We start from the raw sequence: 17,609 nt of genomic DNA, 5'->3' as shown, positions 1-17,609 counted from the left end.
TATACCATATAGTAATATAATAATATATTTCAAGATACTGTACTATAATACTATTATATAAACCAAACGCATAAAGAAAAAATCAAAACGATTACATAATACACATGCGGAAAGTTAAAATTCAAGATACTGACTATTGTACTATTACTAAAGAAAAATCAAATAGTGTACCAATTAAATGTAGCTAATACAACCAAAAAAAGTTCCAACTAACATATGATACCAGTATAGTATATAGCTATACCAACAGGGTATACAATGTTTTCATTTAATAAGTATACTATTGTGCACACGATAAACATTCTCTCTCTAACATTCTCTCTCGGCGCACGTTAACGTGGCCTAGCTAACGTGCGCTTGGAAGCCATGGGAGGGAGAGGCAGATCTAATAAGAATCAAACGAAGACTCAAATCAGTGACCAGCGAACAACTGAAACTAGGAATGCTGTTTTGGAATTGTTTGTATCCCCAAAAGGGATAAGGATTGAAGAACCATCTGGAAATTCCACGCCGAGGATCATGCAGAGTGAGCTGAGCACGGCGGAAGCAAACCTAACTCGGAATAAAGGCAAGTCGAAGGAAGCAGAAGTCACGCCTGTAGCTATACAAGCTGTAGGTGGCGGATCTGAAAACGGAAAAGTTCAATCTCACGGGCAGAAGCTGATTAACAATGGAACAATACCATGCAGCTCAGGTACTGTAGATAGTGGGAAGATTGGGGAGAAATTGGATGGCAACAAGACTCAAACGTGGGCAAATGTGGTAGGGGGCAGCAAACTAGCAAGGAAAGGTATGAATCTGCAATTTATTGCTCCAATTATCCAAAATGGGGAGAAGATTGTACAACTTGATTTAGAAGATGTATAACAGGAAAATGAGAAATGGAGTTCCGCGATTGTGATGTATGTGATCGGAGATTCACCTACTATTGGAGCAATGGAAAGATTCCTGAGCTCAGTAGGTAAATATACAGCTAAACCACAGATTTACTATCACAATGATGATTATTTTGTGATAAGGTTTAGCAATGGGGAAGAAAGAGATCAAGTTCTGTACTCTGGGCCTCACACTGTGAACAACCGGCCAATAATCATGAAGGCATGGACTGATGACTTCAATTTACATGATGAAATACTTAAAACCATTCCCCTATGGGTCAGATTCCCAAACCTACCCCTTAATTGTTGAAGTATGAAAGGCACTAAGTAAATTAGGTAGTGCTTTGGGAAATCCTGTTTATGCTGATGAGTGTACAACTGGGACTGCTAGAATTTCGTATGCAAGGATGCTAATAGAAATGGATGTTACAAAACCTCTGCCAAGATCTGTGAAGCTACAGGACCCAAAAGGTAGGTTTATTCAACAGGAGATCACATATGACTGGGAGCCCATTTATTGTGCCAAATGCCTGAAGATTGGACATGATTGTACTGAGATCAAAGGCCCACAGCAACAGAGAATGCCTTATCAGAGGAAGACAAATAAAGTCAAACAAGTTTGGCTTAGAACTGATAGAGATGGAGCAAAGGATACTAAACAGGAGGCTGAACAGCATGGAAAGAAGCTAATTACCCAAATGTCAGAACAAGTAAAAGGAAATGAGAATCAAGGTAAGGAAGATGGGTGGGTGACAGTACTAGGGAAGTCAGCAGCAAGGGCAGCCAAAGCTAAACAAAATGAGGACCATGGTCTGATTGGGAATAATGGCTTTCAGTCTTTGGAAAATGATACAATAAATAGTGAACCTGGCACAAGTAGTATGCAGATGAGGAGTGGGGGGATGCAGGTATGGAATCAAGACACTCCATTCATACCAGTATGAGTGTGATCACATGGAATGTTAGGGGAATGAATAAAGCATATAAGCAGAATGAGATAAAGGAGTTCATAAAGGAGAATAAAAAAGCAGTAATAGCTTTAATAGAGCATAGAATAAAGGATCAGAAAATAGGAGAAATAATGGGGAGGATTGCACCTGGGTGGAATTGGGTATCACATTTTAGTAGTAACAACAAGAGCAGAATTTGGGTGATCTGGGATCCTAGGATCTATGCGTTCAACCCCTTTGAAATAGATGAACACTTAATACATGGGCAAATCAGCACAGTCTCTAAACTATTCACAATTGGTTTTACAGCTATCTGTGGACTACACACCATCAAAGACAGGCTGCATTTATGGAGCAAATTGAGGTTGATACATAGTACACAGCAGGGGCCTTGGCTAGCAATGGGAGACTACAATGCTGTGTTACATGAACAGGATAGACAATATGGATCAACAGTACAAGACATGGAGATAAAAGATTTCAAGGAGTTCCTGCAGGATACTGGTATGAATGAGCTTCAAACTGTGGGAAGAGGATATACATGGACCAACAACCATACATATAGCAGGATTGATAGAGGGTTGGTTAATGCTAGCTGGATGTTAACAATGCCAAGCTTGAGAATACAGGTGTTAGAACAATCTATGTACGACCATTCACCACTCAAGCTGATGATAACACATATACAAAGGAAGAAGAACATGCCATTTCGTTTTTTCAATTGTATAGCAGATCACCCTCACTTTATACAGTCTGTTGAACAAGTATGGAGTGAGGAAGGAACTCAAGGAATGATGCAACAGGTGTGGAACAAACTCAAAAAGGTTAAGGAGATCATGAAAGGGATAAACACTCAACATTACCAAGGTGTTGAGAATATAATAAAAAAGGCAAGGGAGGAGCTACTAGAAGTCCAAGAGGAGATGAGTAATGTGACGACCCGACCCGTCGTCTCATGTGTTATTGCTCCGTTTCCCCCATTTCATGCTTCTTCATGTTTCGTTATCGGTATGTGGTGTGTTAGAGTTGATTTGGATTGGTTTTGATAAGAAATGAGACACTTAGTCTCTTTAAGGAAAGCTTAAGTTGGAAAAGTCAACCGAATGTTGACTATTGAGTTAGAGGGCTCAGATGTGATTTCCGGTATTTCGGTTAGCTTTGAGGGATGATTTGTGACTTAGGAGTGCGATCGGATTTGATTTTGGAGGTCCAGTGTAGAATTAGGCTTGAATTGGCGAAGTTAGTATTTTGGCGAATTCCGGTTGATAGGTGAGATTTTGATCCGAGGGTCGGAATGGAATTTCGAGAGTTGCTGTAGCTTTGATATGTGATTTGTGATGTGTGTGCAAAATTTCAGGTCGTTCGGAGGTGTTTCGGTCGGGTTTTTGATCGAATGCGTAATTCGGAAGTTTTTAAGAAACTTAGGCTTGAATCCGATGTGATTTGATGGTTTTAGCGTTGTTTGAAATGTTTGAGGATTGGAACAAGTTTGAATAAGGTGTTAGGATGTGTTGGCATTTTTGGTTGAGGTCCCGGGGGCCTCGGGGTGAATTCGGGTGGTTAAACGGAAGGTTTTTGGAGTTAATTGCAGGTTCAACCTTGCTGGCATCTGTTGGTTTTGCACCTGCGGTTATGGGACCGCAGGTGCGGTCTCGCTGAAGCGATTGGAAGATGTGCAGAAGCGGAAGTCTTGGCCCTTGCCAGATTCCGCAGGAGCGGAAGGAGGACCGCATAGGCGGCCTCGCAGAAGCGAGCTAGACCTCGCAGGAGCAGAATTTGGAACCCTGGTCAGGTTCCGCAGAAGCGGAGCATTGGATCGCTTAAGCGGTCCCGCAGATGCGATTGGGGACCGCAGAAGCGGAAGGTTGCCTTAAGTGAAAGGTCCGCAAAAGCGGACGTTGACCGCATAAGCGGAAGCCGCAAAAGCAGTACTGGATCCGCAGAAGCGAAATGCCTGGCAGTTAAGTGAAATTAATCATCTTCGCGAATTTTTGAAAGAACAACATTTTGGACTTCGGACTAAGGAGATTTTGGGCGATTTTTGAAGAGGGTTTCGAGGGCTATCATCAGGTATGGATTCTTGGGCTTAGATTATGTTATTATTGTGTATAAACATGGATTTAGACTGAATAATCAAGGAATCAAAGGTCAAAAATGGTGGTTTAGGGCTTGAACTTAAAAGAGTTTAAATAGGGATTTGAGGGGTCAATTGGACTCCGATTTTGGTAAATTTGTTATGTACGGACTCGTGGCGAGACGAGGAATCCGTTGATGTGAATTCCGTAATTTTTCGAGAAGTGGACCGGGGTCTCGGGGTTTTTGCCGAACTTCGTGATTTTTTATGATTTTTCGAGTCTTTTCGATTGGGTTATGATTCCATTAGCCTATTGTGACGTATCCTTGTGTTTTGGTTAGAGTTTCAACGTCGCGTGAGGTCGGTTTGAGGGGTTAAAAGGCAAGTAGCGAGCTAGAGATTTCACCGGTTCGAGGTGAGTATGATTTTGAATGTACGCCGTGACGGGTTTTGAAACCCCGGATTTGCACAACTTGGTGCTATGTTGAGATGAGACACGCGTTCCATGACGAGCGCGGGGTCATTTACTATTGGGGACTGTGACTTGGTCCAGTCCGGATGATATTTTACCGCGTATTAGCAATGACTTGTTGTTTTCACTATGATTTGGGCTTATTGCCATATTTGGGGCTTATTGCCGACTGTTTGAACTCTTTATGAACTATCATCACTGTTTTCCTCACTGTTTGAAATATTATTTGAACTCAGTCCATGTGATTTACACTGTTTTCTTGAACTCAGCCATATTTACTCAAACTTGGAGTTTTAAACTGATATTTGAACTATTGTTTGAGCTGAGTATTATTGCTTTACTGTTGCCCGAGGGGCTGTTGACTATTTCTGGACTGATTGAGGCCGAGGGCCTTATGTGAGGGCATGATGAGTGAGGTGAGGAGGCTTTCAGGCCTCGTATTGATAATGTTCAGGCTTTCAGGCCTTGTTGATAGCACTTGGGCTGTAGGAGCCCCTCCGGAGTCTGCACACCCACAGTGAGCGCGAGTACCCATTTAGAATTGGACAGTGGTAACAATGACACTGCCACACGTGTTTTGGTCAGGTAACAATGGCTGACCAGTGGTAACAATGGCACTGAAACACGCGTTGGGTCAGGTAACAATGGCTGACCAGTCAGGTAACAATGGCTGACAAGTGGTAACAATGGCACTGAAGCACGCGTTGGGTCAGGTAACAATGGCTGACCTGTCAGGTAACAACGACTGACCATACTTGAGCATATTTGTTTTATTAATTATTTTCAAAGAGGATTTCTTGCTATGTTTCACTGGTTCCTACTGTTTACTTGATTTTACTGTTTGAGATAGCATTATATGTGCCTGTGTGGGATTTTATATTCTCAGCCGTTATTCATTTTTATTGCTCACTGGGTTGGAGTACTCACTTTACTCCCTGAACCTCGCGTGCAGATGTAGGTATTGTTCACCCGGTAGTGGGTTTTGAGCTGGTTGAAGGTATTGCTATCGTAGCTGAGCAGAGTGACCGCCAGCATTCGCGGCACCGGATTACTTCCTTTGGTTCTAAATTTTATTCCGTATATTATTGGCCCTGTAGTTGTATTTAGACTTCTCTAGATGCTCGTGACTTGTGACACCCCGGTCGGGTTGTGTTGGGTTGTAAATGCTGGCTAGTATTGTCGTTAAGCTGTATTCATCTATTCATTTATGCTTAATAATTGTTAAAGAGACGATTTGGGTTAGTTGGCTGGCCTTGTCTTCACGAGAGGCGCCATCACGACCGGGTTGGAAATTGGGTCGTGACAAGTTGGTATCAGAGCCTAGGTTACTAGGTCTCACGAGTCATGGGCAGGTATAGTAGAGTCTCGCGGATCGGTACGGAGACGTCTGTATTTATCCTCGAGAGGCTGCAGAACCTTTAGGAAAACTTCCCATTCTTGGAATTCTTATCGTGCATACTTGATTCAGCTTGAGATATAACTCTTGAAATTCCTTCCACACGTCTGTATGCGCACGTGAGCGCTCAGTATTATATGTGCCTTGATGGTTTGTGATTCCCCGATCGAGGGGCGAGATGTAATCTTCGTGAGTATGTTGGGCCAGTCTGGAGGACTTGAGGCCGGATCCTTGCCTATGGCTTGAGCACCGAGGTGCTGATTGTGTGAGCAAGTATTTTGAACTTATATGTTCAGTATTGCCCCTATTAGCCGGAATGGCGGTTTGGTATTCATGTGATGAGTATGTTAGTACTGCGAGATGTAATTATATGACTTAGTAGTGACAAAAAGTCTGCTGGTCAATAGATGAACTGTTAAGTGATTCGTTTCCTATTGTGAGTTGATGTGTATCCCGAACATGGGCGCGTGAAGAATATTTTCGTATCTCCTAGTTGAAGAGTGAAGTGCATTACATGTGGCGGTAAGAATTCAGACTCAGGAAGACTAAATTGACTGTGTATCGTGTATGATGGTGGAAGGTATGCTGGAGTATTAAATTGAGGCGAAGCAGGTGGGTTATCTCCTGTGGAGTGTTCTTGAGTGGTACGATCCTTATGTGTATGTTAGTAGATCTCATGTGTAATTGAAGGGTATAAGTTGAAATCTGAGAATTTGGGTCGCTTAAGAGAGTGGACTCAACTGATGTGGGGATGAATGCGAGGTTGCAGAGGATTCCAGTGCTAGATGATCTGTGATATCACGAACTTGTGCATGATTTGAGTTTAATCTCACTATGGCACTGTGGCATCATTAGAGTAAAAGTATTATGAGTTGTTGAGTGTGTCCTGATATATGGCTTCGAGCCAAGTTGGGGAGGTTGCTGTTGATTAGCTGATTGCACGGTTATGTGCTATGTCGGTTCCGTTTTGAGGTATGCTGGCGGATCAGTTCAGGTTGCAGAAATTGAGCCGAGGATGGCACGAGTGAATCAAAATTTTGACAAAGGTTATATTGTGTTCCATAGGGTATGAGAATCACGGAATGTCTAGAGTTGTTGTTGGTAAAGAATGCTCGGTGCATAGAGCAGGAAGTTGCTTGGATGTATTGGGATGAGGGTCTCATTTTACGGTATCGGAGTGTCAATAAAGCACGAGTGGTTCTGTTCGTTAAATCAGGTAATTTGCAGATGAATAAAAGAGAATGACTCTCGAGAAGGGTTTTAATGTGTTCAAGAATCTACATGTAGCACTCAGGTGTTTTAAGGTGGTGTATGTGACTAAAGACAGTGTTTTCAATAGAAAATGTCAAGACTTGTGGTACTTTTATGTTGATCATGGGATCCTATATGTCGATACCTGGAAAGTAAAGGAAGCGAATTTAGATTCGCAGAAAGTTCTCAGAGTGAAGTATTCTGGAATGTGGTATTTTTAGGAAACAATGGAGAGAGTATTCAGTGGCCTATGGGTCTTAGACAGTGTGGTCTTATGTTCGAGTCTCGTGTGGTAAGCTTAGATTGAGGCATTGTGATGCTACAGCGAGGGAGAAATATCAAGTGGATGATGAATCAAAAAAGGAAATTAGATAGATGGAATAGCTTGATAGTAGACCGAATCGGTATGGTAAGGATGTGATTAATTCTTCGTATGTGTTCGAGGTAATGGGCTTTTACAGGTATTGTGCAGCAAGGCTCTTGAGTTCTGACAGCTTGCTTAGCTTGGTTCGGGTAGAAGGATTCAGTCCCGGCAGTTTAGCTTGTGCAATGGAATTGGGGGAGAGTTCTTGATAAGTTTTACCGTGGTTTAGAGACGTATAAATTGCCTATGGGCATGCGAAGCATGGAATGTGTAATGATAGATGGGATTGATGGAGAGTTCTTGACTAGAGGAATACATAGATGTTTGTGGTTAGGAAAAAAGGGAGATGGAGTTCTCATGTTATCCTAGTGTGTTATGGTATACGCGGTATGTTGTAGAGAATTGAGATTTGCGTGTTCGAGGTTTCGGTTCAGTTCATGATGGGAAGTCATTAAATTCTTAGCAGCACGGGCAGCTACAGGTGATTAAAGAATCGATCTTCAAATGATTAAGAAAAATGGTATTGCCAACCATAGTGATTCGACGGGGGTATATGTTCCAGTAAAAAGGGCAATGTGATGTAAACTGATAATACTTCTGTAGTGTTGCGGCATTTGAGATCGACTATTGATATCTGAGTTTGTTTGATGGCACAAGGAAACTGTAGAATACCATTCGTGGGATGATTGGGCACTTGAGGTGTGATATGTATTCGTACGGCGCAATTTGGGATCAGGTATAGTGATTTGTGTGCTATATGGAGTTGGAGACTAGGAGTTCTCGTGTTCAGGCTATGCAGTTGTTGCAAATCGTGTGTATCGGCACCGTCTAGCGGTTATTGGGAATTAGAGGTCCGAGTGGATCTTTCTTTGCTTGGTATGCCAGATTTTGGATATGATATTGGATTGTAGACTGGTTGTCTTAGTGTTGGCTTATTCTAGACTATTGTGCCAAGGGCTATGCCGGAAATGCCACGGGTTGATTGGCGAGGTGCATCGGATTATGTCTTGCAGAGTGGTATATATTTCAAAAGATGCAGCGGACGGCTGAGAAGGATTGCTTTTCTTAATAGGGCCTTCGTGATGGATGTCAGTGCAGAGGTTTCTACCATTGATTCAGTTTCATTATTGAGTGACTTTGTCGGATGCGTTTCTTGTGGCCGGGCATGTCGCCGGGCGAGATTGGGGATTCGGTATTGATTTGGTGCCGGGCACCGTATCGTAAGGCTCCGGCAGGAATTATAGTAGTGGAAGGAGCAGCTTCAGGCTTTCTTGGTAATAAGTTCGTTGGTAAGCTGTTGTGGATACGTGTCTAGCTTGAGTTGGCTTGGTTGGCCCCGATGTGTGCTGTTGAGGGATAGGTTGATTCGATCGTTATTGAGCTTGTTAGTGATCTGATGAGAGATATGGGTTGCTTTTCGGTGTCATGAGGCGTCATGATTTGTTGGATATGGGCACATGTGGTGCGGTTCTATTGAGGATTCATAGAGAAAGTCGAGCGGGAAGAGTAATTGAGTGTTGCTCGGTAAATGGAGCGTTGGCTATGACCTATCGGGTTGCGTGTCGTATGTTATCTGTTTCACCGTGGGTGTAATGAATTGCTTGGGCTCCAGACATCAATTGTGCGTGGCGGTCTATTTCGAGCATAGTGACTTGAGGTGTTTCATGTGTAGCAGTGTTTGGACAGGATCGCGCATTGTAGCGAGGCTACGTGGAGATATGACCTTTTGGGGTAGATTCAGGTACTCGATTTCTATGATGTGAGACGGGGTCTCAGCCTTGTGTTGTAATGGTGTTGATGAGCTTGAGATACAACTCTTTTGTTTGAGTCATTTGTCCTGATTTGGGTATGTTCAGACCGTTCCTCATTGGTACGTGTATTATGCAAGTTGTGGCTTAGGCCTGCATCGAGGTGTCATGTCACCAGAGTGGTGTGTTGGATTCGAGGTGATTGTTGGAGTCATTAATGAATACGGACAGATTTGATTTCAGCTTGTTAGAAGGATAATATCGAGGTTCAGCCCAGAAATCTGTTGTGGTATTAGTCAAAGGGGAAGCGGCTTCATGGATGGTTGATATGAGAAATGGTTACGATTTATAGCATGTTTCAGTTATCGCTGGCAGTATATGAAAGTGTTGAAATAAGACTTTAGCTAATAAGAGGTTTTCTATCGGTATTTGGTTATTGTGGGCAACTGCTGTGAATAGAGGCTATCGTTTCGAGTGTTTGGATTATGTGGTATATCGGATGGTCTCACCCGAGGTTGCAGGTATGGGTTATTACAGCTGGTTCGGGTTTATTCTGAATATAGACGCGAGGTCCTGACCTTGTGTATGATTTCGGGAAGTGCAATGTGGTTCTACGGTTTATGGTTTAGATGGACTGTGAAATTTCAGCTATATTGTGTTATCGGACCTATGCGAGATAGGGTGACGAGGGATCACCCCGGGTATATGCTTGGTAAGGTCATTCAGCTATTGGTTGGCTTCTAGGACAACTCTAGGTACGCTCGAGGACAAGCGTTTGTTTAAGTTGGGGAGGATGTGACGACCCGACCCGTCGTCTCATGTGTTATTGCTCCGTTTCCCCCCATTTCATGCTTTTTCATGTTTCGTTATCGGTATGTCGTGTGTTAGAGTTGATTTGAATTGGTTTTGATAAGAAATGAGACACTTAGTCTCTTTAAGGAAAGCTTAAGTTGGAAAAGTCAACCGAATGTTGACTATTGACTTAGAGGGCTCGGATGTGATTTCCGGTGTTTCGATTAGCTTCGGGGGATGATTTGTGACTTAGGAGTGCGATCGGATTTGATTTTGGAGGTCCGGTGTAGAATTAGGCTTGAATTGGCGAAGTTAGTATTTTGGCGAATTCCGGTTGATAGGTGAGATTTTGATCCGAGGGTCGGAATGGAATTCCGAGAGTTGCTTTAGCTTCGATATGTGATTTGTGATGTGTGTGCAAAATTTCAGGTCATTCGGAGGTGTTTCGGTCGGGTTTTTGATCGAATGCGTAATTCGGAAGTTTTTAAGAAACTTAGGCTTGAATCCGCTGTGATTTGATGGTTTTAGCGTTGTTTGAAGTGTTTGAGGATTGGAACAAGTTTGAATAAGGTATTAGGATGTGATGGCGTTTTTGGTTGAGGTCCCGGGGGCCTCGGGGTGAATTCGGGTGGTTAAACGGAAGGTTTTTGGAGTTAATTGCAGGTTCAACCTTGCTGGTATCTGTTGGTTTCGCACCTGCGGTTATGGGACCGCAGGTGCGGTCTCGCTGAAGCGATTGGAAGATGTGCAGAAGCGGAAGTCTTGGCCCTTGCCAGATTCCGCAGGAGCGGAAGGAGGACCGCATAGGCGGCCTCGCAGAAGCGAGCTAGACCTCGCAGGAGCGGAATTTGGAACCCTGGTCAGGTTCCGCAGAAGCGGAGCATTGGATCGCTTAAGCGGTCCCGCAGATGCGATTGGGGACCGCAGAAGCGGAAGGTTGCCTTAAGTGAAAGGTCCGCAAAAGCGGACGTTGACCGCATAAGCGGAAGCCGCAAAAGCGGTACTGGATCCGCAGAAGCGAAATGCCTGGCAGTTAAGTGAAAATAATCATCTTCGCGAATTTTTGAAAGAACAACATTTTGGACTTCGGACTAAGGATATTTTGGGTGATTTTTGAAGAGGGTTTCGAGGGCTATCATCAGGTATGGATTCTTAGGCTTAGATTATGTTATTATTGTGTATAAACATGGATTTATACTGAATAATCAAGGAATCAAAGGTCAAAAATGGTGGTTTAGGGCTTGAACTTAAGAGAGTTTAAAATAGGGATGTGAGGGCATGATGAGTGAGGTGAGGAGGCTTTCAGGCCTCGTATTGATACTGTTCAGGCTTTCAGGCCTTGTTGATAGCGCTTGGGCTGTAGGGGCCCCTCCGGAGTCTGCACACCCACAGTGAGCGCGGGTACCCATTTAGAATTGGACAGTGGTAACAATGACACTGCCACACGTGTTTTGGTCAGGTAACAATGACTGACCAGTCAGGTAACAATGGCTGACCAGTGGTAACAATGGCACTGAAACACGCGTTGGGTCAGGTAACAATGGCTGACCAGTCAGGTAACAATGGCTGACAAGTGGTAACAATGGCACTGAAGCACGCGTTGGGTCAGGTAACAATGGCTGACCTGTCAGGTAACAACGACTGACCATACTTGAGCATATTTGTTTTATTAATTGTTTTCAAAGAGGATTTCTTGCTATGTTTCACTGGTTCCTACTGTTTACTTGATTTTACTGTTTGAGATAGCATTATATGTGCCTGTGTGGGATTTTATATTCTCAGCCGTTATTCATTTTTATTGCTCACTGGGTTGGAGTACTCACTTTACTCCCTGAACCTCGCGTGCAGATGCAGGTATTGTTCACCCGGTAGTGGGTTTTGAGCTGGTTGAAGGTATTGCTATCGTAGCTGAGCAGAGTGACCGCCAGCATTCGCGGCACCGGATTACTTCCTTTGGTTCTAAATTTTATTCCGTATATTAGTGGCCCTGTAGTTGTATTTAGACTTCTCTAGATGCTCGTGACTTGTGACACCCCGGTCGGGTTGTATTGGGTTGTAAATGCTGGCTAGTATTGTCGTTAAGCTGTATTTATCTATTCATTTATGCTTAATAATTGTTAAAGAGACGATTTGGGTTAGTTGGCTGGCCTTGTCTTCACGAGAGACGCCATCACGATCGGGTTGGAAATTGGGTCGTGACAAGTTGGTATCAGAGCCTAGGTTACTAGGTCTCACGAGACAAGTAACAGATTACAACAACCTGATCTAATTGAAAAGGAGAAAGCCCTTAAAGGACAATTGGAAAAATGGTCACTGATTGAAGAAAGCATATACAAGCAAAGATCTAGAGTACAATGGCTGAAGTTGCGAGATTCCAATTCTGCATATTTCTTTGCCCACATGAAGAAAAGGAGCAACTTGAATGGAATCCAAACTCTATCTAATGAAATGGGGGTCCAACTATGGCTAGAAGTGGACATAGAGGCAGAAATAATGGGGTTTTACAAGAAGCTGTTGGGTTCTAGAGCAGACTCTATACCTGCTATTAATCCAAATGTCATGAAGATGGGAGAAATACTTAGCAGGGAACAACAATTACATCTTATTCAGCCAGTGACAAAGGAGGAAGTGTGGTTAGCATTGAAGGACATCAGTGACCTAAAAGCACCTGGATATGATGGTTTTAATGCAGTGTTCTTCAAAAAATCATGGGAAGTCATAGGAGAGGATGTGACCAAGGCTGTCTTAGAGTTTTTTGAAACATCTCAAATGTACAAGCCCATCAATTGCTCAACAATTACTTTGATACCTAAAGTAAGGAATCCTGCCACCATTAAAGAGTTCAAACCAATTTCCTGTTGCACTACTTTGTATAAAGTGATCTCTAAAATACTTACCAAGAGACTACAAAAGGTGATGGATGTATTAATTGATAAGTCTCAATCAACTTTTGTTCCTGGTAGAGTGATAAACAGATAACATTATCCTCAGCCATGAACTAGTTAAAGGATATGGAAGGAGAGGGGTGTCACCAAGGTGCATGATGAAACTGGATATGCAAAAAGCTTATGATTCGATTGAATGGGGATTTATGGAACAGGTGATGAATGCAATGGCTTTCCCAGAACAATTTGTGAAATGGATCATGTGCTGTATGCAAAGTGTTAATTACTCTATTCTAATCAATGGATCACTTACTCAGCCATTTGAAGCCAGGAAAAGACTGAGGCAAGGGGACCCATTATCCCCCTATCTATTTGTGATTACAATGGAATACCTGACAAGGAAACTCAAGACACTGAATCAGACTCCTGACTTTAATTATCATCCCAAATGTGAGAAGCTGCAAATTGTGCAGCTTGGTTTTGCAGATGACCTTCTTCTTTTTTTGCAGGGGTGATATAGGATCTATTAAGATGCTGTACAACTGCTTTATGGAATTCTCTAAAGCTTCAGGATTGGAGATCAATAAGCAGAAGAGTTCTATCTACTTTGGAGGAGTACCTCAAGATATGCAGGAAGATATACTAGAGTTTCTGGGAATCCAAAGAGGTGAGCTGCCAGTCAGATACTTGGGAGTTCCCTTAAGTTCTAAGAGAATATCAATAGCCCAATGTCAGCCTCTAATTGACAACATTGCTGGTAGAATAACCTCATGGACAGCTAAATTTCTATCATATGCTGGAAGGGTTCAGTTGATTAAAAATGTCCTCTTCTCCATTCAAACATTCTGGGCACAAATATTTGTGCTTCCAAAGAAGATCACTAAGTTAATTGAGGCAATTTGCAGAAGTTTCTTGTGGACAGGTGAGGGTAATATATCTAGGAAGGCTTTGCTTGCATGGGAGAAGGTATGTATGCCAAAGTCAGCAGGAGGATTCAATATTATCAGTATAACATTGTGGAATAAGGCTGCTATATGTAAACAATTCTGGAACTTATGCAAAGAGAAGAATAAGCTTTGGATTCAATGGGTACACATCTATTACATCTGAGATAGGAGCATATGGGAAGTACAACTGAAACAAACATCATGGATGATGAGCAAGATTATGAAAGCAAAGAAGACATTTGAAGAAGCAGGCTTTACTTTTGAAGACATTAGGAGGATGAGCAAGTGTTCAATCAAACAAATATACCACAACTTGAGAGGAAACTTCAACAAAGTAAGCTGGAGGAGAGTTGTATGTAGAAATGTTGGATGTCCAAGGTGGACATTCACACTAACAATGGCAGCACATGGCAAGCTATATACCAAAAATAAGTTGAGTAAATGGGGAATGCAAGTTGACCAGGAGTGTGTACTGTGTACAAAAGAGCATGAAACTGTTCAACACCTATTCTTTAAGTGTTCCTATGCAGCTAAATTGTGGGGCAATCTGTTACAATGGCAAGGTATAAGGAGAGCAGTATATGGATGGACTGAGGAGTTAGCATGGGCTGAAAAATGGGTGAAGAGACAAAATGCAAACACTGAGCTGTTCAAGATGGCATTGGAAGCATGCGTATACCATGTATGGCAGGAAAGAAATGCCAGGATATTCAAAGAGAAGGCCAGAAAATGGGAGATACTGGGCAAACGGATTATACAGGAGTTACACTGTCGAAGCAACAAACAAGTAGAGAAAGCACTATGTAGATTAGACTGGTATTCAATGTAATTAGTTCAAAAGATATAGCTATAGAAAGGTAGTCAAGGGGGGAAGTAGTACAGAAAGGCTTAGGATATATGTAAAGGGTTATTGCTTTGCTTGTAAATATTTTTCCTGGTAAATGAAAATTGTTAATTACCAAAAAAAAATAGGGTATACAATTGTACGCAAAGAGTTTAATTTTTTTCAATTCAATTATTAAACTGAAATAATATCAGCTGTCAATAAAAATTTAAAAAATTCTAAAAGGACCTAATTGTAAGAGTATACCGTTACATTATATAGTATACTATAATATATATCATTGGAATGAAATGTATACCAAAATGGTACATAGTATATGATTTTGGTATACAGTAACAAATTCTTCTTCGCCAGTTCAACGGAATAAATTATACACTATTGAATAAAATAAAATATTATATAATATGTTATTTTGTATATAGAGGATTGGCTCATTCCTTCGAAAAAAATTAGTACTATATATTGTAGTTAGTTATATACTCTTGAATTAATTATTATATACCAATACAGTATACAATATACTATTTTGGTATATAGTACAAATATATCTTCTTAGCTAGTTCAACTCAATTTCAACCCAAAAGTTAAAAAGGACCAAAATTATAACTATATACCATTATATTATATTGTATACTGTAATAGTATATGTTGGAATGAATTGTATACCAAAATAGTATATTTGTAGATTATTTGGGTATACAATACAAATTCGTCTTCTTCTCTAGTTCAACTATAATTCAACCCAAATTTCTAAAATCTACTACAAAATCTTCTCCAAATTGACTTAAACATAGCTACAACCTCCAATTAACTTTTCAAACAAACCTGTTAGGATCGGATCAAAACAATTAAAAGCTCAAACAAACCTAGTTATGTGTTTCAAGCTTCAAGGTCCTTCAATGGCGGATTTAAATTTTTGTACAATAAATCTCTAAAAATCAGCATCAAAGGTACAATCTACACATCAAAGAACAATAACTAATGACAAAGTCCTGAGAATTAGAAAGACAGGCCGCACAATGTGTAATCTTTGTTTTTGTCATATATAAATTGTTAAAACCCTTATTAAACTCCTGCTCTTCCTTACTCCCTACTCCGTTGCCGCAACCGACAATCGATTTTTTACATCGTTGATTTCTTGTCTACTAAAATCTAGATATGTTGGTTTGCCTTTATCACTTCCGTAGAATGTGAGTCCTACTAAAAATGATGCGATGGTAACTCCTTTTTCAGGCAGAGACAGGTGAGCGGGTAATTAATTTTGGTGGAATAGGCATGTATGGTAATTTTTTGTAAAATAGGTAAGAACGGGTAATTATTTTGAGGCAAAATACATAGTTTACCCATTAACCTTGCACCCAAATCCCTGTTACACACCTGTCGACCACGGGCAACCTTTTACACACCCAACCTTTTAAAAGTGCGTCTAATACACACTACTTTTTGACAGATAGCATGCACGTGTCTAACAAAAAAAGTAAGCGCGTAAAACCTCTAAATTTCAGTCCAGATCCTTAATTAAATGCCATGTGTCACAATTTTTAACACATGGCACTAGTGGGTCCCATAATTCTATTCATTTCTTATTTTTCTAGAAAAATTTCTTCTTCATCTTCTTTTCATCTTCTTTTTTGTCCGATTGTTAATGAAGTGCAAGTTCTCTTTCTCCCTCATTTCTTCTGCAAAGCATGATCTGACCTCTGTGCCTTATTGTACTCATTTAAGATTTTATGGTATTTTCTGTTATGTTTTTTATTTTTCACGACGGTCGATTGAAAGGGACGGTAGCTATGGAGTTTTGGGGTTTTCAGGTGAAGCAATTTTGGAGTCTCGTTCTATGGTAATTTTTACGGATCGGTTAATTATTTTTAATTTGAAGTCTCTTTCTATGGTACTTTCTGTTGTTTTGGGCGGATTTCTTTAAATGACCTTCCGCCGAATTGTTCTTCAAAAAAGCAAGACTGGGAAATCACCTTCCAGTTTTGGCACTTCAATCTTCAAATTACCTTTGTCTGAAGGAAAATTTAATAGTGTTGGTGAACCCACTTCTTAATTTGCTTCTTATTTTCCTTCCTTAAATCATCTTCCGGCGAACTCAAATCTCTACACAGAATTAAAGCAAATTCTGAAGTTTGCCCATATTTACGACTGGGCCATATGTAGCTGGGGAATAGGGGAGAAATTTAAAAATAGCCAGATTTACAAGTGGTCATTCAAAAATAGCCACAGTTTCAAAAGTAATCGAAGTTTAGCCACTTTTCATGTAAAGATAAGTCTGAACGAAAACATTGTTCAAAATCCGAAAAATACTCCAGCATAATATAATGGAGTTCCAGTATAAGTATACTGGAACTCCAGTATATTATAATGGAGTTCCAGCATAAGTATACTGGAACTCTAGCATAATATACTGGAGTTCCGGTATAATATACCGGTTCAGCATAATATGCTGGAAGTTCATACATAGGTGCTCCAATCTCCAGTATATTATGCTGGAACTTTTCGCGTATGGAGTTCCAGCATAATATGCTGGAAGTTCATACACACGTGCACCGATCTCCAGTATATTATGCTGGACTGGTCCCTGTTATGGCAAAATAGTTGCTATTTTTCAATGACTTTGCAAATGCCGGCTATTTTTGAATGACCAGTCCGAAAACTGGCTAGCCCGTGCTATTTTTATGGGGAATAGTCTAACATGGACTTGGGCTGACCTCGGCCTGTGGCCATAACAGTTTTCAATTCTGGCGGTTTCGTATTTTTCTTTTCTGTTTTCAGGTTTATGCAGAGACACATTAGGATTTAAGCTTTGTGCGTTCAACCTTTAAGATTTTTAGCATTAAACCCATTATATTGTTAAAATTATGGGTTCAAATCTACTATTTATTATAATTTTAGAATATTTATACACTTAAATTTATGCCCCACATAAATAATACTGGCTTTAGATGAACTCGATCCTTGAGGCTATGTGCCGAGCGAGATTGTGCAAAAAGGCGGTATATCGT

General features: G+C 41.0%; 2 protein-coding genes across 2 annotated transcripts; both read left to right on the top strand.

The window, feature by feature from the left end:
* LOC109235863 lies at positions 1,819–14,000 on the top strand. Its single transcript, XM_019402111.1, has 5 exons — positions 1,819–2,631; positions 12,203–12,696; positions 12,917–13,153; positions 13,320–13,776; positions 13,926–14,000. Exons 1-5 carry the CDS (start codon positions 1,819–1,821, stop codon positions 13,998–14,000), a joined length of 2,076 nt encoding a protein of 691 aa, XP_019257656.1.
* Positions 14,155–14,586, top strand: LOC109235862. Its single transcript, XM_019402109.1, has one exon. It carries the CDS (start codon positions 14,155–14,157, stop codon positions 14,584–14,586), a length of 432 nt encoding a protein of 143 aa, XP_019257654.1.

Source organism: Nicotiana attenuata, chromosome 12 (assembly GCF_001879085.1).
Source record: "Nicotiana attenuata strain UT chromosome 12, NIATTr2, whole genome shotgun sequence".
Taxonomy (NCBI): Eukaryota; Viridiplantae; Streptophyta; class Magnoliopsida; order Solanales; family Solanaceae; genus Nicotiana; species Nicotiana attenuata.
Note: the sequence above shows the minus strand (reverse complement) of the source record. Positions and strands in the feature narration are given on the sequence as shown.